General features: G+C 39.5%; 1 protein-coding gene across 1 annotated transcript in view; it reads left to right on the top strand.

The window, feature by feature from the left end:
- The window catches only part of Ccdc7 (coiled-coil domain containing 7), a 196,054-nt gene that overhangs the window by 42,510 nt on the left and 132,349 nt on the right, over window positions 1-21,195 (top strand). The window contains exons 6-13 of the mRNA XM_050122079.1: window positions 464-484; window positions 739-771; window positions 1,848-2,002; window positions 5,114-5,175; window positions 5,738-5,794; window positions 12,661-12,736; window positions 18,533-18,563; window positions 18,942-19,031. Coding sequence (XP_049978036.1) covers window positions 464-484; window positions 739-771; window positions 1,848-2,002; window positions 5,114-5,175; window positions 5,738-5,794; window positions 12,661-12,736; window positions 18,533-18,563; window positions 18,942-19,031 — 525 coding nt within the window. The remainder of the gene's footprint in view (window positions 1-463; window positions 485-738; window positions 772-1,847; window positions 2,003-5,113; window positions 5,176-5,737; window positions 5,795-12,660; window positions 12,737-18,532; window positions 18,564-18,941; window positions 19,032-21,195) is intronic.

Genomic DNA, 21,195 nt, shown 5'->3' with positions numbered 1-21,195 from the left:
TAGCCATTGAGCTGAGGGAACTTGTGGATCTGTCTGTACACTGGAAACTAATTGGTCTAGAAGTCACAAGAGTACTAGGTCATACACAGAGGTAGACAATAAAGGGCTATTAGGAACTAAGATAGCCCAAGGTGATTTCCCTCTGAAGTTGCACATCTCCATAACCATTTGTGTTAAAATAAGTTAATCACCCTTGTAGAACATATAACACAGATATGACTCTCTTCTGGATACTCTATTTCACAAACAAAATATTAGATGTGAATAATTGACTCCAAAATTCTATGGAGTAATAGAAGTAATAGTTATGTATGCAATTGACTACACACCATATCTACAAAATTATTATAGCTTTGAAACTGTAGATTTGTAGTTATTTTAGCAAATTTATAATTTAAGATTTTAAGAGTTGCATGATACTTACTTTATCTTTAAATATACTAACAAAAACTTTGTTTTCCAGATTTTGGAGTCTCTTTTCAAGGTATGTGTTTCAATTCATTACAGCTTAAACTACAAAGAATGCATAGGAGCAAAGATGATCTAGGTTTTGCAGTTGCAAGCTTCCATGGTTGCTGCTAGATATTTCTAAGTCTCTATTTGCATTTGTATGTTGCTCTAACCCCATTCTGAACCCTGTATGATGTGTGTGTGTGAGTGTTAACAATGGTGCTTGGCAGATTCAGGCTCATAGACACATGTATTAACTCTCTCCTTTTTATTCCTTTTTTTATGAAGTGGTTTCAGCAACAAGTCAACCAAATAGAGGAGGTAAAATATAAAACTTCTTAACTATTGGTTACATTAGTAAGTATTTGAGCCATTGGAAAATCTGTCTAAAGTAACATATACATCAAATATTTCAATGACCATTAATTCTAAAGTAATATTTTAATTTATGTTGAAAAATAATTGCTAGTGAAGATGTTTATTGGTAATTTGCATATGACAGAACAGAACAGGATTTATTGGATCATTCTTTCTCCTAAAGAGCAATGAAAATTTCACTCTCTTTTCCTTTTTGATTTACATAAAAGTGATAGGAATTTATCAACTCCTCTCCTCTGCTTAAAAAATTATGCATAATATACACATGTTGACTTTTTAAATGTTTTAAAATGATATCCTTTGCATTTTAGATTTTCAAATACTTTAACCACTAGATTGAGAGCACTGGTCTCTGTCTTCAAGGACTTTTAATTCTCTTTTGGAAGAGATTATGTGTATTCCCCTAGCATGAAAGAATTACTTCCCAGGTAGCTTCAGGGATTGTTCAGAATTTTTCTGCACCCGTTCTCTATGCTTATCATCCTCTCTAGTTCAACACTCTTCTAAAGAGAGATGGGGGCTGGTTATTTGGGATATAAAATTAAAGGGTGAAGACAGAAAATGTCATCATCTCTCAGAAACGTCTCTTTGTTTTTATTCCCGCAAGCTTGAGACATCCAAAGGTTTCTACATGTTTTCCCATGCAAAATGAAAGCACAGTGACATCTGGGATTTGGTAGTGGAGGGTCATGGCTTTATCATTGTCTATAATTTATTACAGCAGAGTATTCTTAGAAAAATAGGTGTATTTTAAATATTCTTTTAAATTGTTCTTTTAAATATTCTTGAGTTGCATTTGTTATTGGAGATATATATATATATATATATTCTGAGTGAGTTGTAGTTCTACTGATGGTGAAGGGCCCTTCGTTGCATTTGTAGCTACTCTACCAGTGTTTGGATATGGCCAACGCTGAGATTAAATGCAAGTTATTCAGATTGATGAAGGAAATAACGAAATGCTTTTGAAGTATGAGATCAAGCGGGCCTTTAGTAACTGGCCGATTTTGTTACTTCAGATAGGTAAAGACCAAAGCGTTTTCGAAGGAGATCTCCCACCAAATGAAAAAACGCTGAACTTGAACATCTCACAAATAGTAAGACTGGTACATAGACTTGAAGATCTGAAAACTCGCTTGAAAGGGCGCAAGGGATCCCTGCTGTCTATACACGCGTAAGTGAAATATAAGGATTAATTGAATTAAAGTCAGTAATTAGCATTGGATGTAGACTAACTCAATGTTCCTGCTTTAAAAAAAACCTTCTAGGGAGGGGGAGGGAAAGGGGAGGCGGAGGTAGGGAAGAGACAGAAATCTTTAATAAATTTAAAAAAAGAAAAAACCTTCTAAATGATATATGAATGTTTAGTTACATTTTCTGATTTTGAAGGGTTTTATTTTGTTTTGTTTTTGTTTTCGAGACAGGGTTTCTCTGTGCAATTTTGGTGCTTGTCCTGGAACTAGCTCTTGTAGACCAGGCTAGCCTCGAACTCATAGAGATCCACCTGCCTCTGCCTCCCAAGTGCTGGGATTAAAAATGTGTGCCACCACCGCCCGGCATCTGACTTGAAATTTTAATAGTCTGAGATGGTGTTATTCGGTGCAGTAGACATTAGTCACATGTGGCTATTCAAATTTGATTTAGTATAGGTTTCTGGGTCATACAAAACATGCTTTAACTACTCAACAGCCATGTATAACTATTATTTAAAACTTCTTTTGGGTAGTAGTCTCTTTAAGACATCTGGATTGTAAACATGTTTCTGACTGCTTTTAAAATATATTCTAGTTGAAATAGAATCACATCATACCCCCCTTTCCTCCCTCCAGCCCTTCCCAGGTGCCCTTCCATGATCCCTCAAATTGATGACCCCTTTTCTTTATTATCATTGCATACACTTATGTATATATGCATTATAGGTATGCACAAATACATAATTACAACCTGCCGAGTTTGTTGCTTGTGTATGATGGTTTCAGACCTGACCATTTTGCATTGGACAGCGCATAAAGAGGGATCATCTCTGAGACAGGCTTATTCCTTTCCCAGCAGTCAAAAACTGTAATTCTTTGTCTAGGGGTGGGACCCTGCAAACACTTTCACCTTCCACACTTGCATGTTCATCAATACTGCCAGTGTTCTCTTGTCTTGTTTGCATGGGCATTTCTAGGAGAGACTGTTTCACACCAGACTTCCTGGCCTTTTGGCTCTCTACAACCTTTCCATCCCCTTTTCTGAAATGTTCTCTGAAAAGTCAATGCAGGTGCTATGATGTAGAAATATCTGTTGGGGCTAGGTTCCCCATGCTTTGTTGGCCTGTGTATTCTGTCCACTTGAGTATTTCTAGGACGGCCTGCATTTCCTATAAAGAGAGGCCTATTTGATGAGAAGTGTAGTTATACTTAACTATGAAATTAAGGATAAGACTTAGAGTATAGTTAGGTATTATGCAGGCTTAGCAAGTTGGTGATGGTAGATTCTTTTTTGAGGTCCATGATTTCACTAGCTATGTTTCCAATACTAGACATGATTTCCTTCCTGTTGAGTGGGCCTTATGTCAAGTTAGACAGCGGCTGGTTCCCAACAACATGGGAATGCCACTATTGCACCATATGGAGATCTTGCCACATTTTTCATCATCACAGTTCAACTGGGCCAGACTATTTAATTTCTTCCCTTGTTTGGCAGCCTGCAAAGTATCTTTTGGCACTGTAGAAGCTAGACTTCAGGAAGGAAGCCGTCAGGTCAGATATAGCTCAAATCATCTGACTGCATGTCCAAAGTATACAGTTTCTTCAGGGTTCTACCCTCAACTCCTAAGAAGCAACCAAGGTTTATAGATAGTCTATATTATTTTAGGAGCCACTCAAGATACCCTGATCAACCATTCAGTAGACAGTTTCTCACTCCTGGTACTGGTGTCTCTATTAGTTTTGGGGTTTTGTGGGGATCATTGTCATCCAACTGGTGTAACTTCCTTGGTGTTAGATAGATTGGTAGGTAGGTAAGAAGATAGATGATAGATAGATAGATAGATAGATAGATAGATAGATAGATAGATAGATAGATGATACGTAAATAAACAGACATACCAACAAATAGACATATATATACATATATATATGTAGATAGGCACCTGTATCTATGAGATACATAGATAGGTAGATAGACACTAATATGTATTGTGTATAATTTAAGTAAATATAAAGCAATGAGGTTTCTTGAGGCTTTATCCAGCAATCTTGGTGTTATTTTTTCCCCCTCTGTCTTTCTCTTTCTGTATTGACCCCCCAGCCCTCCTCTCTAGTTGAACCCCTCCATGCTTTTTTTTTATTTCCCATTTCATATCACCCATACACTGCTATCCCTTCTCATGCCCCTCCCCCATGCCTATCGTCCCTTTATACTTTGCTACTCTTAGTCATGACTCCATGTCATATGCTCACATCTGAGTATTTGGAGCCAGAAATTACAGGTGAGATCGAACATTGTGTTTCTGGGTCTCACATGTCTGAATTTGATTGAGTGAGTCCTAGTAGCAAACCCAACTTTTTTTTTTAATTATAAAACCAGGTTTAGAATTGTACTTTCACCCACTGGTTTTTAAGTATATACAAAGCTGGTTCATATTGCTAAAAGAAAAACTTCTCATAGTTGGAAGAGACCAATACTCCATATGCGGTCTCTCCATGTGCTTTCTGTGTGACCTGTTATTACCCTGGTATTGTAAGGAGGCTTCTGTACATTCCTGAGCTGTTTGCTGTCAGGAATGCTTCTGAATGTGTTTATGTTTGACCTTTAAATGTCTTCTGTGCACAAGGTGCTTTTCTAGTTTCTCCTGGAAGCCTCATAACTACTTTATGAGAAAGGAATTAGCATATTTAAGTTTGAACAGATAAAGAATCTAAGGAGAGAGGCAGAGCAAATGGCTCCAGGCCACATAGAGGTTTGGAGAAGATTGTCTCACTCTCAGCCTTGTGCTCTTAGCATGGCACCAAGTGAGAATTAGCAAAAAGAGAGCTCCAGTTTCTACAGATTGAGTTTTGTTACTTTAGTTCTAAATGTTACTGGTGTATATAACTATATCCTGGAATGCGCAATTCACAGAATTTGGCCATTATAGCATAGGATGGCTTTATAATTTATTTATCTTAGTAACTATGAATGAAGGATAAATGATAGGTTAGCTTGACATCATATGTCTAATCTGTTAAATATAGTTCCTTGGGCGGTGTAACAACTCTTGATGTGTATAACAAGTTTTATTTATTGGTACTCTTGGCAGGGAAAAAGACATGCTACCAGGTTCAATGAGAAGTTACGAAGCTATAGAGAAGCAAATCGAAGGTAATATTTATGAATGCTTAAAATTTATTCAGTTTCCTAACTATATTAGCACTTTGATACTTGAAGCTTAATTTTTGCAATTAAAAAATTACACAATGGCAAACGGAATACACTGTTCAGTAGGGAGTTTTCTATTTCAATACAACTTTTATTACAGTTTGGATTTTGGAAACGTAAAGAATTAATGCCAAGTTGAAAAGATGGCTCATTAAGAGCACTGGCTGCTCTTGCAGAGAAACCAAGTTTGATTGACACCCACGTAGCAGCTCACACCTTTCTGTAACTCCAGTTCCAGGGAATTTGCTTGTCTCTTCTGGTGTCTGCACGCATTGTACACATATGATGCAGATACACATTATCAGGCAAAACACTCGAACACATAAAGTAAAAATAAATATTCTTAAAAGATGAATGTTATTATGATTTTGCTGTTGTTCCCATGGAGTTGTTCCGTCTTCCCCTTGGGCAAATCATTAAAATTAAACATGTAGACTGTCAACCCAATGGATGCATAGGATGGCTATATGAAATGAATAATGGCAGATACATATATCTCTTTCAGGATTCATAAACTCTCACTCAGCTTACGAATCTCAAGTTGCTTCTGAAACTGAGCCAGGTAAGTGGCCGTTCATCTGAGCACCATCATGCTGACATCTCCAAAAGATTGCATAGGCTTCCCAGTTATCCTCACCCACTGGGACCAAGCGTTTTTGTGCATGAGCCTGTGGGGGAACATTCTCATTCATACTATCATAGTAAGAAACCTCTGTATTCTTGCTGCTTTCAAGATTTCATCAGGTTTTGTTTGTTTGTTTGTTTAAGGAAGGAAGGGTCTGATGTATCCCAGGTTGGCCTCAAACAGCAGCTCAGAATCCTTGAAGCTCTTTCTGTTGTCTGTGCAAAAGTGACCAGCGTAGGAGTCTTCATATACGATACACAAGCACCTTCACGGGCACCTGTGGAGAATTTTAGCATTAAAGACTGTTTAGGGTTCTCGTGTGTGTGTGTGTGTGTGTGTGTGTGTGTGCTTATGTGTGGAGAATTGTGTTGGAATTTTGATGGGGATTGCATTGAATCTGTAGATTGCTTTTGGTAAGATTGCCATTTTGCTATGTTGATCCTACTTATCCAAGAGCATGGAGGATCTTTCCATTCTCTGATATCTTCTTCAATTTCTTTCTTCAAAGACTTAAAGTTGTTGCTGTGCAGATCTTTTACTTCTTTGGTTAGTGTTACCCCAACATATTTTATGTCATTTGTGGCTATTATAAATGGTGACATTTATGCAAGATATTAATCAGTATGGCTATAGGATAGGGTCATTTCAGGTTCTCTGTCCTCAGCTGCCCCAGGAACTAACTGGGGACATCGCCCTGGGCACCTGGGAGCACCAAATCTCTTGCCAACCCTAAGATGGCTCCCTTAATTAAGATGTGTGCTTCCCTGCTCCCCTATCCGACCTTCCTTTATCCCATTCATCCCGTTTCCCAAGTTCCCCCCAACCTCCCCTTCTCACTTTTCTCTTCATCTGGAGATGGATGGAGATAGAGACAGAGACCCACACTGGAGCACTGGACTGAGCTCCCAATATCCCAAGGAGGAGCAGAAGGAGGGAAAATATGAGCAAAGAAGTCAGGACCACGAGGGGTGCACCCACCCACGGAGACAGTGGGGCTGATCTATTGTGAGCTCACCAAGGCCAGCTGGACTACGACTGAAAAACCATGGGATAAAACCGGACTCTCTGAATATGGCGGACAATGAGGGCTGCTGAGAAGCCAAGGACAATGCCACTGGGTTTTGATCCTACTTCATGTTCTGGCTTTGTGGGAGCCTAGCCAGTTTGGATGTCCACCTTCCTAGACCAAGATGGAGCGGGGAGGACTTTGGACTTTCCACAGGGCAGGGAACCCTGACTGCCCTTCAGACTGGAGAGGGAGGGGGAAAGGAGTGGGGGGGAGGGGGAGAGGAGAGGGAGGAGGGGGGAAAAGGGAGACGGGGAGGGAAATGGGAGGCGGGGAGGAGGCGGAAATCTTTTTTTTTCAATAAAAAATTATATTTAAAAAAAATAAAATAAATGGTGACATTTCTCTGATTTCTTTCTCAGCCCTTTCATCATTTGTATATAGGGGGCTACTGATTTTTTTGAGTTGATCTTATATCCAGCCACATTACTGAAGGTGTTTATCAACTGTAGGAGTTCCCTGGTAGAATTTTGGGAGTCAGTTATGTATACTATCATATTATCTGCAAACAGCAAAAATATGACTTCTTCTTTTCCAATTTGTATCTCTTGATCTCCTTTTGTTGCCTTATTGCTCTAGTCAAAACTTCAAGCACTATATTGCACAGATATGGAGAGAGTGAACAGCCTTGTCCTGTTCCTAATTTTAGTGGAATCACTTTGAGTTTCTCTCCATTTAATTTATTGTTGGTTGTCAGATTGCTGTATAATGCTATTATTATGTTTAGATATGTTCCTTGCGTCCCTGATCTCTCCAAGACCTTTATCATGAATAGGTGTTGGATATTGTCGAATGCTTTTTCAGCATCTAATGAGATGATCATATAGTTTTTTTCTTTCAGTTTATTTATTTATTTTGGTTTTTCAAGACAGGGTTTCTCTGTGGCTTTGGAGCCTGTCCTGGAACTAGCTCTTGTAGACCAGGCTGGTCTCAAACTCACAGAGATCCGCCTGTCTCTGCCTCCCGAGTGCTGGGATTAAAGGCATGCACCACCACCGCCCGGCTTTCAGTTTATTTTTATGATGGATTACATGGTATGAAGCCTTGATGTGTTCTTGGATTTGATTTGCCAGTATTATGTTGAGTATTTTTGCATCAATGTTCATGAGGGAGGTCGAGCTATAATTCTCTTTCTTAGTTGTGTCCTTCTGTGGTTTGGGTATCAGGGTAAGTGTATCCTTGTAAAAAGAGCTTGGCAATGTTCCTTCTGTTTCTATTGTGTGGAACAATTGGAAGAGTATAGGTATTAGCTCTTCTTTGAGCTAATTCTGGTAGAATTCTAAGCTGAAACCATATGGCCCTGTGCTATTTTTGGTTGGAAGACTTTTAATGACTACTTCTATTTCCTTAGAGGTTATAGGTCTATTTAAATTGTTTATCTGGTCTTGATTTAATTTTGATATGTGGTACATAACCAGAGAAATGATCATTTCTTTTAGATTTTCCAATTTTGTAGAGTACAGGTTTTTGAAGTATGACCTAATGATTCTCTGGATTTCCTCAGTTTCTGTTGTTATGTCCCCCTTTTCATTTATGATTTTTTAAATTTGGATATTCTATTTCTACCTTTTTGTTTAGTTTGGATAAGGGTTTGTCTATCTTGTTGATTTTTTCAAAGAACCAGCTCTTTGTTTCATAGATCCTTTGTTTTCTTTGTTTCTATTTTATTGATTTCAGCCCTCAATTTGATTATTTCCTTTCATTTGCTCCTCCTGGATGAGTCTGCTACTTTTTGTTCTAGAGCTTTTAGGTGTGCTGTTAAATCACTAGTGAGATTTTTCTCCAATTTTTTTTATGCAGGCACTTAGTGCTATGAACTTCCCCCTTAGCACTGCTTTCATAGTGTCCCATAGGTTTGGATATGTTGTGTATTCATTTGTGTTGAATTCTAGGAAGTCTTTAATTGCTTTCTTATTTCTTCTTTGACTCGGGGGTGATTCAGTTGAGCGTTGTTCATTTTTCATGAGTTTGTAGGCTTCCTGCAATTAGTGTTGTTGTTAAATTCTAACTTCAAGCCATGATGATTCAATAAGACACAGTGGGTTACTCCAATTTTTTTGTTTCTGTTGAAGTTTGCTTTGTTATTGAGTATGTGGTCAATTTCAGAGAAGGTTCCATGAGGTGCTGAGAAGAAGGTATATTCTTTTGTGTTTGGTAAAAATGTTCAATAGATGTCTGTTAAGTCTGTTTGAGTCATGACATCTGTTAGTTCTCTTATTTCTGTTAAGTTTCTTTCTGGTAGACCTGTTCACTGTCAAGAGTGGGGTGTTGAAGTCTCTTACTCTTAGTGTGTGGAGTTTGATATATTTTTTAAGCTTTAGTAATGTTTCTATTACAAATGTGTGTGCTCTTGTACTTGGGGCATAGATGTTAAGAATTGAGTCTTCATCTTGATGAGTTTTTCCTGGTATGAGTTTAAAGTGTCCTTCTCCATATCTTTTGATTGATTTTAGTTTGAAGTTGATTTTGTTAGTTATTAGGATAGGTTTCTTAGGTCCATTTGATTGGAAAAATTTCCACCCCTTTGAGGTGTATTTCTTGTATGCAGCAGAAGGATGGATACCGTTTTCATATCAATTCTATTAGCCTATGTCTTTTTATAGGTGGATTGAGTCCATTGATATTAAGAGATATTAATGACCAGTGATTGTTTATTCCTATATTTTTCAGTAGTAGTGTTTGTGTGTTTCCCTTCTCTGAGGTTTGCTGGTGTGAGCTTATCTGTTGCCTGTGTTTTTGTGAGTGTACTAGCTTCCTTTAATCGAAGTTTTCCTTCTAGGACTTTCTTTAAGGCTGGATTTGTGGACAGGTATTGTTTAAATATGCTTTTGTCATAGAATATCTTGTTTTCTCCATCTATGCTGATTGAAAGCTATGCTGGGTATAATAATTGGGGCTTGCATCTGTGATCTTGTAGTGTCTGCAGTACATCTGCTCAGAACCTTCTGACTTTCAGCGTTTTCATTGAGAAGTTGGGTATAATTCTGATAGATCTGCCTTTATATGTTACTTGGCCTTTTTCTTTTGCAGCTCTTAATAGTCTTTCTTTGTTCTGTATGGTTAGTGGTTTGATTAATATGTGACAAGGGGACTTTTTTTGGTCCAGTTTATTTGGTGTTCTGTAAGCTTCTTTTACCTTCAGAGACATAACCTTCTGCAGGTTGGGAAAGTTTTCTTGTATGATTTTGTTGATATATTTTCGGTGCCTTTGAGCTGGAGTTCTTCTCCTTCTTCTACCCTATTATTCTTAGGTTTGTCTTTTCATATTGTCCTAGATTTCCTGAATGTTTTGTATTAAGAACTTGTTGGATTTCACATTTTCTTTGACAGATGAATCTATTTCCTCTATCATATCTTTAACTCCCAAGATTCTCTCTTCCATCTCTTATATTCTGTTAGTTATGCTTGCATCTGTAGTTCCTGTTTATTTACCTAGCTTTTCCATTTCCGGAATTCCTTCTGTTTGTGTTTTCTTTATTGCCTCTATTTTAATTTTCAAGCCTTGAACTGTTTGAATCATTTGCTTCACCTGTTTGATTGTTTTCTTGGCTTTCTTTAAGAGATTTATTGATTTCTTCCATTTTTTTTTTTTTTGACTTGGCCTTTTCTCCATTTCTTTAAGGAGGTTTTTCGTTTCCTCTTTAAGGGTCTCTATCATCTTCATAAAGTTATATTTAAGGTCATTTTCTTCAGCTTCTTCTGGGTTTGGATGTTCAGGTCTTCCTGTTGTAGGACCACTGGATTCAGGCATTGCCATATTGCTCTTTAGTTTGTTAAATGTGTTTTTGCATTGGCGCCTGCTCATCTCTTCCTCCAATTGGTACAAGCAGCGTCTTTGCCTCTTGGTCCAATCCTTGCAGTTGCTGTCTGTGTCTCAGGGATCCTCTCTTGGACTGATCATTGCAGTCTCTGTGTCTCAGTGAGTCGCTTCTCAGGGGGATGGGTGGGTTTGGTGGTATGTAGGACTTGTAGATTACAGGATGCAGAGGATGAGGGGTGATGGAAGCTTGCCTGCTGACTTAGTCACTGAAGCTGAGGTGGGTGGGGAAGAAGCCTGTTGTTTTGCTCTGGGGCCTACAGCCTATAGACTGGGCTGTCCAGGTGGGAGGCTAATCTCTCATCTCTTGGTCAGCTCTATGGCTGTCACAATCTGTGCCTCAGTTAGATGTTGAGGTTGTGGAGATGGGGAAGGGAGTGTGGGACTTTAAAGATTACAGATCCGATGTGGGGTTGTGGAGCAGCCAACCTACAGGAGGCTTTCCTGCTAACCAGCTTGTACAGCTGAGGTGCGGGGAGAGGGACTCAGGGTTTTTCCCTGGGTTCTAGGGCCTAGAGACTGGGTTGTGCAGCTGAAGAACTGGTCACTCACCTCTTGGTCAGGTCTGTGCAGTTGTAGTCTACGTCTACGTCTTAGTGAGGCACTGAGACACAGGGAATGGGTGTAGTTGGTGGCAGAGTGGACCTTGTGGATTACAGGGTCCACCCACTTGGCATATGTTGGAGCAGCCTGCCTGTAAGAGGCTTGCCTGATGGTCAGCTAGTGATAGTGGGGGAAGGGCCCAGGGCCTGGAGACTGATGATCCAACTGAGGGGCTGGTCATTCACCTCTTGGTTCTCTCTGTGCAGTCACCATCTGTGCTCGCTGACTTTTCAAGAGAGTTGCTCTAGTGGTTTGCAAAATACCCTTAATAATTATCTAAAAATGTGAAGATTGTTTTCCAAAGTATTCCAAGTATTTAATCACATTTTTCCTGACAGTAGCCATATAGGTTAGACATATTTATTAGACAACAGTAGAATATTACTTGGTTATTATCATGATTAAAGGAGCCCTCACAGATTAAAGCACATTGTAAGTGGAGACTGTTTTTTTGTTGTTGTTGTTTGTTTTTTGGCCACCCAGACCCGAATAATCACAAAAAACTATATTAATTATAACACTGTTTGGCCAATGGCTCAGACATATCCCTAGCTAGCTCTTACATCTTAAATTAACCCATTTCTATTAGTCTATGTAGCACCGCGAGGCTGTGGCTTACCAGTAAGGTTTTGGTGTCTTTCTCCTTTGGCAGCTACATGGTATCTCTTTGACTCTGCCTTCTTTCCTCCTCTATCTCTGATTGGATTTCCCACCTTGCTGTATTCTGCCCTGCCAAAGGCCAAAGCAGATGCTTTATTAACCACTAGTAATGAAACATATTCACAGCATACAGAGGGAAATCCCACAACAACATTGGTGTGATTGGCACATGCAAGTGCTCCTAGAAGAGTAGCAGAGATTTTCCTGTTGTTTGTTTTTATTTACTGCCCGAATCAGTCACAAGGCATTCTTTGTTTCATTGTTGTAGAACTTGAAGACTTCTTTGTACTTATTAGAGTTTCTGCTTATATTGCCATCTGCTCTTGTATGTTGCCAATTTTTCCCTAGGTAATAAATACTGCTAATTAGTTGTTTGAAATTCTTGCCCTATAACTTAAAAATGCCCACTGTATCTGAATTCTGTGCTCATAATTGCTTATCTTCAGGTTGTGTTTGTGTGTTTTGCCTCTGAGTATGTCCTGTAATATAACTATTTCCCTTTGGAAGCCAGAGATGAAGTGTAGGCTGAAATAAGGTAAATGCAGCTGGAAGTTATCATGTCACCTCATTATGCTGGTTTAGTTTCCCATCTGTATCACTGAATTGGTTGATCGTATAACTTCAGCCACTACAACACCTTTATGTTTTTTGTAATAGGAGCTCCTTATTCAGTGACTAAACGGATGAACGTGATGATGAAAATATTTGAAAATCAGGCAAATATGTTAGAGAGGTAAGTTTTGAGAATATTTATTTTTTCCTTATAAAATTGAGTTCATAGAATAGAAGCATTGGGAGCATAGATAAGAAATAAGGTCTTCATTGAAAGCTGCCTCTTAAATGTATGTATGTATCTATATATGTGTATATATATGTATACATGCATGCATATAGTTTTAATTATGCATGTGTATAATTTTATATTTCAAATTACAAACACACAGGTTATAAAAATATGCTATGGAAAAAAACAATATGCTGAAACATTATCTAACAATTCCATTCCTGGGAATACACTAAAAAATGCCACTGAGGTCTTGAAGAGACACATATACATGTTTTTGCTTCAGCACTGTTAATAGCATCCAAACAAAAATTTCCAACAATGGGTGACTGGAAAAACAAAATGTGTCACAATGGATCATTGGTCTTTAAAGAAGTATGGACAGGTGTCACATGTGACTAAAACATGGGCACATTATGCTGAATCAAACAAGCCAGCCACAAAGAGACAAAAAGCATATGGTTCCCCTACAGGAGCTACCTAGGGTGGTCACATTTATAGCGTGTGAAATAATGATTGTCAAGGAATGAGGAGCAGAGTAAGCAGCAATTACTCTTTAATACATACAGAGCTTCGTGGCTTTTCCCCCACCAGTTTGACCTGCTCATTGGTGTCCTCCTTGTTCACTTCATGTTCTGGCTGTCCTGTTGGTGAGACTTCACAGGTGTAGCTTCTGATGTTATTGAGAAGTATGATCTCACAGAAAACTCCCTGACCCTCTGGTTCTTACGATCTTTCCACATCTTCTTCCCAAATGGTCCCTGAGTCTTAACTTTTAGAGTGCTTTGTACATGAAGCCTTTGAGACAGGAGCTCCACAACTCTGCATTTTGATTGGCTGTGGTTTTCTGTCATAGTCTCTGTTGGTTGCAAAGAGAAATTTCCTTGATGACGGGTGAAGAGTACACTTATCTGTGGTATAAATACAAATGTTTATAGCTTGTTGTTAGGGATAATGCTGGGTTAGTAAGTTAGTGATTGTAAATCTCTTCCAATAACCATGATTTCACTAGAACTGAGTATTTTTGTTGTTGTTTTGTTTTTCTGTGGCTTTGGAGCCTGTCCTGGAACTAGCTCTTGTAGGCCAGGTTGGCCTTGAACTCACAGAGATCAGCCTGCCTCTGCCTCCCAAGTGCTGGGGTTAAAGTCGTGCGCCACCACTGCCTCACTTAGCACTGAGTATTTAGTTAGTTTTCCAGTACCAGGCATGGTTTCTCTCATCCTGAGTGGGTCTTAAGTCCAGTTAGAAAACCATTGGTAACCAACTAGATACCTATGTGACCACTTCATCATGCTATGCTGGTCATTAATGTGGTTATTGGACATCATAACTGGGTGGAATTGTTGGTTGCTTCTCACCTTTGTAAACACACGGTACCTTTTGTTACCATGAAAGGTAGTCCTCAGGGAGCGGTTATTCAGGTCAGTCCCATCTCAGGGGACTCTGAGCCTTGTTTCTAAAGTACATGGTATCCTCAGCAACGGAAACTTACATTGTTTCTCTGAGAAGCAACAAGGGCAACAAGAGTAGGTTATATGCTTGGGGAGTCCCTTAGTCCTGGCCAACAACTCCAAAATAAGTCTTCTCATGTCTGGTATTGGGGTTAATTGTTAGATGGTCTTTGACTCTTGGAGGAAGTGCCATCTGCCCCATGAGAAAAGTTTATGGAAATGACATATGTATATTTATACACTGTGTTATATGCACTACGGTTTTTTTCTTTCTTTCTTTATTTATTTATTAAATATTTCAGTCTCTTCCCCACCTCCGCCTCCCCTTTCCCTCCCCCTCCCCCAATCCATTCCCCCTCCCTCGTCAGCCCAAAGAGCAATCAGGGCTCTCCGTCCCGTGGGAAGTCCGAGGAAAACCCTCCTCCGTCCAGGTCTCGTAAGGTGAGCATCCAAACTGCCTAGGCTCCCACAAAGCCACTACATGCAGTAGGATCAAAGACCCATTGCCATTGTTCTTGATGTCTTAGTAGTCCTCATTGTCCGCTATGTTCAGTGAGACCGGTTTTAACCCAGGCTTTTTCAGACCCAGGTCAGCTGGCCTTGGTGAGTTCCCGATAGAGCATCTCCATTGTCTCAGTGTGTGGGTGCACCCCTCGCGGTCCTGAGTTCCTTGCTCATGTTCGCTCTCCTTCTGCTCCTGATTTGGACCTTGAGATTTCAGTCCGGTGCTCCAATGTGGGTCTCTGTCTCCTTTCATCGCCTGATGAAGGTTAATATTCAGGAGGATGCCTATATGTTTTTCTTTGGGTTCTCCTTCTTATTTAGCTTCTCTAAGAACCCGAATTGTAGGCTCAATGTCCTTTATTTATGGCTAGAAACCAAATATGAGTGAGAACATCCCATGTTCCTCTTTTTGGGTCTGGCTTACCTCACTCAGGATAGTGTTTTCTATTTCCATCCATTTGCCTGCAAACTTCAAGAAGTCCTTGTTTTTTACTGCTGAGTAGTACTCTAATATGTATATATTCCATACTTTCTTCATCCATTCTTCAATTGAGGGGCATCTAGGTTGTTTCCAGGTTCTGGCTATTACAAACAATGCTGCTATGAACATAGTAGAGCATATATTTTTGTTGCATGATAAGGCCTCTCTTGGGTATATTCCCAAGAGTGGTATTGCTGGGTCCATGGGTAGGTTGATCCCAAATTTTCTGAGAAACTGCCACACTGCTTTCCAGAGTGGTTGTACAAGTTTGCATTCCCACCAGCAATGGATAAGTGTACCCCTTTCTCCACAACCTCTCCAGCATATGCTATCATTGGTGTTTTTGATTTTAGCCATTCTGACAGGTGTAAGATGGTATCTTAAAGTTGTCTTGATTTGCATTTCCCTGATCGCTAAGGAAGTTGAGCATGACCTTAGGTGTCTTTTGGCCATTTGAACTTCTTCTGTTGAGAGATCTCTGTTCAGCTCAGTGCCTCATTTTATAATTGGGTTGATTAGCCTTTTACAGTCTAGTTTCTTGAGTTCTTTATATATTTTGGAGATCAGACCTTTGTCATTTGCGGGGTTGGTGAAGATCTTCTCCCAGTCAGTGGGTTGCCTTTCTGTCTTAGCGAGAGTGTCCTTTGCTTTACAGAAGCTTCTCAGTCTCATGAGGTCCCATTTATTCAATGTGGCCCTTACTGTCTGTGCTGCTGATGTTATACGTAGGAAGCGGTCTCCTGTGCCCACTTGTTGTAGTGTAGTTCCCACTTTCTCTCCTATCAGGTTCAGTGTGTTCAGACTGATATTGAGGTCTTTAATCCACTTGGACTTGAGTTTTGTGCATTGCACTACGGTTTTTAAGGTAAGCAGTTAATAGTGTGTTTCCTTGTGGCTCTTTTCAACATCAGTATTGTTATCTTACATAACTACATTTATCCCCTATATTCGCCTGCCTCCCTCTTCCATAAGGAGCCTGATCTTATTGCTTTTCCCTATCAGATCAACTATATCTGACCATTCACCCTTTACCTTCCTCCCATGTTCTTCTGTATTTACTTCCTTCTTCCTCCCTAAGGAACTCCCTTTTCCCATTTCCACGATCAGATCCCTTGTATCCTATATTCCCCTTTACCCCACCCCACCTTCTCCTGTATATACCATTCATCAGGTGTAGGACACTAAAGTTTTTAATATCTCCTAGCTATTGTGAGTAGAGAAGCAATGAACAGGGCTGAGCAAGTATCTGTGAAATATGACATAGCATCCTTTGACCACAGGCCAAGGGGTGGTGTAGCTGGGTCACACCGATTTCCATGGGGGCTGCACTAGTTTGCAGTTATACAAACAGTGAATAAGGGTTGCCCATGCCCTTGGCATCCCCTCCAGCATTTGTGGTCTGTTGTTCCATTGATCTTTGTCATTCTGACTCAGGTAAAATAAAATATCAAAGTTGTTTATTTGCATTCCCTTAATTGCCAGGGGTTATGAGAATTTTTTGATGTGTTCGTAGCCGTTTTAGTAATTATGGCTTTGTTCTTCTTGTCATATGCTGTATTCACTCTTTTCTTCAGCCCAAAATAATGTTTCCTGTATTTTCCTTAGGATTGTTGGGTTGTTTATAATTATTGTAGGTTGCTTATCTCCTGAAAATTTTTATTTATCCTTTAGTCATATCATATATTTTGGCTGGATGTATTATTTTAGTTTGGCTATCAGAGTCTTTTAGTACATGAAATACATTGCTCCAGGCTGTCCATGTTTTCAAAGTTTCCATCGAGAAATCAGTTGTCATTCTGATAGTTTTCCTGATAGATATATGATTTGCGATTTTTCTCTTGTAGCTTTTGTTATGTTATCCTTAGTGGTTTTTTAAAACTAGAGTTTATTTTAATGGTTCAGCAAATATATACGCACATATGTACATGTACATACATGTCATATATAATACATGGAGATTAAGACACAAAGGAAACATATCAAAACACTAAAATGTAGGAATTTAAGTGAAGTGTGGAAAAGTTCATTGTAGCTCCTGGCTGCTTTTCTGTAGCCTTGGAGTTTTAAACACAATGACGCAGATTTCAGTAATCACATGACGCTAACCTACACTGTATATAAGTAGAAACACTAGCAATAAGTATAAATCAGGACGATCAAGTTCTGGGAAGAATAAGCTTATGGGAAGACCCTCACAGAAGTTTCTGATACTGTAAGTCTCTCCACTCGAGTATGAATGTTGGATTTCCCTTCCTAGGTATTATATAGTGCACACATTTCTGTTCTGATTAAATATTTCCAAACTAGGAAAAGGTAAAAACAGGGGGACAAAGTAAATAAAAAATATTTTTGAGTGTAAATTACTAGCCATGGTTGTGTGTTTATGTGCACGTGTGCGTACAAACATTTTGCATTGTATGATGCGAGGGGGCTTTTGAGAAGAAAATCACACTCCCAGGGTCAGGGTGCAGAAATGTACTGGCTGAGTGAGTCATCTTAGTTTCTATGAGATAGTTCTGATACAATCACCAGTTCTCAACATGGGTTAGTTTGACATTAGGTGATACGTTTTTCTAAACAATTTCCTTGGATTATACAACATGCCACAGTAAGTATTTTCAGAATATAATTAGTGTTTAGCTATGATATGCCATGGGGATTTTCTTTTCTGGCCTTGTCTGTTTGGTGTTCTGTGTGCTTCTTATATCTGTATGGGTGAGACATTCTTGAGTTGAGGGGAGTTTTCTGTGACTTTGGTTTCTATGTCATTGATGTGGAATTCTTTCCCCCTCATGTATAACTATATTTTAGAGGCAGTTTTTTTCCATAGTGTCCAACATTTCCTGCGTGTTCATTTCCTATATTTTATTTTATTTTTGTTTAATTTTTCAGGTTCCTCTTTTGTTTGGTCAAGATCCTCTATTTTGTCTCTGAAACCTGACCTGATATTCTGTCTTCCACTTGATCTGTTCTACTTGTACAGGTTTCCTCTCAGTTCCGTAGTTCCAAGGCTGGCCAGACTAGGCCAGAGCGCTGGGATCCACGCGAGGTCCGGTGGGGTGGGGAAGATACTCATCAGGCTGACTCAGAAAGAGGATGTGGGATTTTGGGGTGTGGTGTGGTGACGGCCGCCCAAAGGGTCGTGTGTGTGGATGCGTGAAGGGAAGATCCTGGCAGGAGTCTAGATGTTGGCTACAGCACGAGAAGAGGTTGTGAGAAAAGACAAGGGAGTCTGTTAAAAATCTACTGTGCTTCATAACTAAAACATTTGTACGTATTTATTATAGCATAGTTACTTTTGTTTTTCAGAGCTTTAAATAATCAGAATATAGTTGAGACTGTAAGTATAACATTTTTAATTTAATATTGTACTTTGTTCTTGATTTTTGAAGAGACTCCACAAACAACCATTTTCTGTTGTAATTAGAGGTTAGCGCTTGCTCCCTTCCCCCAGCTTCTCTGAGCTCTGAACTAGAAGGCATTGCATCCTCTTTTTACTTGTTATTCACCATTGCCACTCAGAAGCACTCCTGAAACACTAACCTGGAGTCTTCTATTTCTCTAGGCAGATCAGTCACAATGGCAACTTAAAAATTAGTGCTAGTGGCTCCTTTTCTTTCTTGCTTCAGTAAAGTTAGGATTACATTAATAACTAGGTATTGAAATAAATCTTACTGAGATGCTTAATTTTAATTAGATCTATTTCATTTATCTTTAGAAATATAAACAGATGGAAACTGATTTTCAGATGTTATTATTGGAGAAAACCCTACTGGAGAGTGAAATACAGAGGATGAGAGAGTCAGAGGTTGGTGCACACAAGTGATAAAAATGCCATACCCAAGAAGACCTGGTCCCATAGAAATGGGACTCAAAGTGACATTTACTTGTTTTATGACGTGTTTCTAATAGTCATAATTTTTAGAAGCTGATTTAAAAACCCAAATTAATACTCTAAATTTCAGTATTAGCTATCAAATCCATAAGGATGCTACGAAAACAGAAACAGCTCAGTTATTGTGAAAGACATTTTTTTCATTTTAACCATTTTTTTCTTTTTAAATATTCTTCTCTAATACAATACATCCCCACTGCTGCCTCCTTTCCCTCTCCCCCCCTTCACTTCCCACCACTGCCTTTTCTCTCCCCCAAATCCAGTGCCCCTCCATTTCCCTCTAGAAAACAGCAGGCCTCCCAGGGATATCAACCAAGCATAGCATAACAAGATGCAATAAGACTAGGCATAAGTCCTCATCTCAAGGTTGGATGAGGCAGCCTAGTGGGAGGAAAAGGTCCAGAGAACATGCAAACAGAGTCAGAACCCCCCCACAAGCACCCCAAACTACAAGAACAACCATAGTATATATTTAGAGGACCTAGTGCAGACTCATGCAGCTCCAAGATTGCTGCTTCAGTCTTTGTGATCACCTACTTCACGATTCTGTGAGCTGTTTCTCATAGTGTCCTTGACCCCTTAAGCTCCGATAATCCTTCCTATCCCTCTTCTGTGGGTTTCCCTGAGTTCTGCCTAATGTTAGGCTGTGGGACTCTGCATCTGCCCCTGTCAGCTACAGGAAGAAGCCTCTCTGATGACAATTGGGCTAGCTAGGCACCTACCTATGTGTATAGCAGAATATCATTAGGAATCATTTCATTGACATTTTTTGGTTCTACCCTAGGAATCTGGGCTATCCTGCTTCTAGTTCCTGGTCATCCAGGCAGTGTCTGGCATGGGCTCCCAAATTAAACCAATCACTGATTGGTCACTCCTGCAAGCTCTGAGCCACCATTGTCCCAGCATATCTTTCAGGCAGGTTGTAGGTCATAAGTTTTGTGACTGCATTGGTGTTCTAGTCCCAACACTGGAAGCCTTGCCTGGTTACAGATGACTGATCGGGCTCAATACCCTCCATTACTAGGACCCTTCATTAGGATCACCCTCATTGTTTGCAGGAAATTTCCACTGCCCTTAGTTTCCACGTTGTCCCCTAAATATCCTCCTATTCCCGTCTCTCATCATATTCCCTCCTTCAGTCCTTTCTTCTCCCACCTGATCCCTCCTGTTCCAATCCCCACTCACTCCCAGTCTGCTCACAAAAGTCTATTCTATTTCCACTTACCAGGGAGATGCACGTCTTCCTGCTAGAGGCCTCCTTGTTTCTTGGCCTCTCTGAGTCTGTGGATTGTAGCATGATTATCTTTTATTTAACAGTTAATATCCACTTATGAGTGTGTACATCTCATGTTTGTCTTTCTGGGTCTGGGTTGCCTTGTTCCAGATTATTTTCTTTTTAGTTGCATCCATTTGCCTGCAAATTTCATGATGTCGTTTCATTGAACGGCTGAGTAATACTCCGCTGTGTAAATGTACTACATTTTCTTTTTCCATTCTTTAGTTGAAGTACATCTAGGTTGTTTCCAGATTCTGGTTATGATGAAAAAAGCTATTGTAAGCATAACTGAATGAGTGTCCTTGTGGTAGGATGGAGTATCTTTTGGGTACATACCCAAGAGTGGTATAGCTGGATCTCGAGGTACCTAGATTTCCAATTTTCTGAGGAACCACCATATTGACTTGTGTAGTAGCTGGATGAGTTTACACTCCTGCCAGCAGTGGACGAGTGTTCCCCTTGATCTACATCTTCTCCAGGATGAGCTCTTGCTTCTGTTACTCATCTTAGCCATTCTGACAGGTGTAAGATGAAATCTCTTAATAGTTTTGATTTGCATTTCACTGGTGGCTAAGGTTGTTGAACATTTCTTTAAGTGGTTCTCGGCCATCTGAGAGTCTTCTACTGAGAATTCTGTTTAGTTCTATATCCCATATTTAAGTGGATTTTTTGGTTTGTCGATATCTAGTTTCTTCAGTTGTTTATAAAGTCTGGATTATTAGTCCTCTCTCAAATGTGGAGTTGGTGAAATGTCTCCCATTTTGTGGGCTGTCATTTCATCCTATTGGCAGTGTCCATTGC

The sequence above is a fragment of the Alexandromys fortis genome, unplaced genomic scaffold (genome assembly GCF_014885135.2).
Source record: "Alexandromys fortis isolate MF-2015 unplaced genomic scaffold, M_Fortis_MF-2015_v1.1 scaffold_193, whole genome shotgun sequence".
NCBI lineage: Eukaryota > Metazoa > Chordata > Mammalia > Rodentia > Cricetidae > Alexandromys > Alexandromys fortis.
This window is presented reverse-complemented; position numbering and strand designations above follow the sequence as displayed.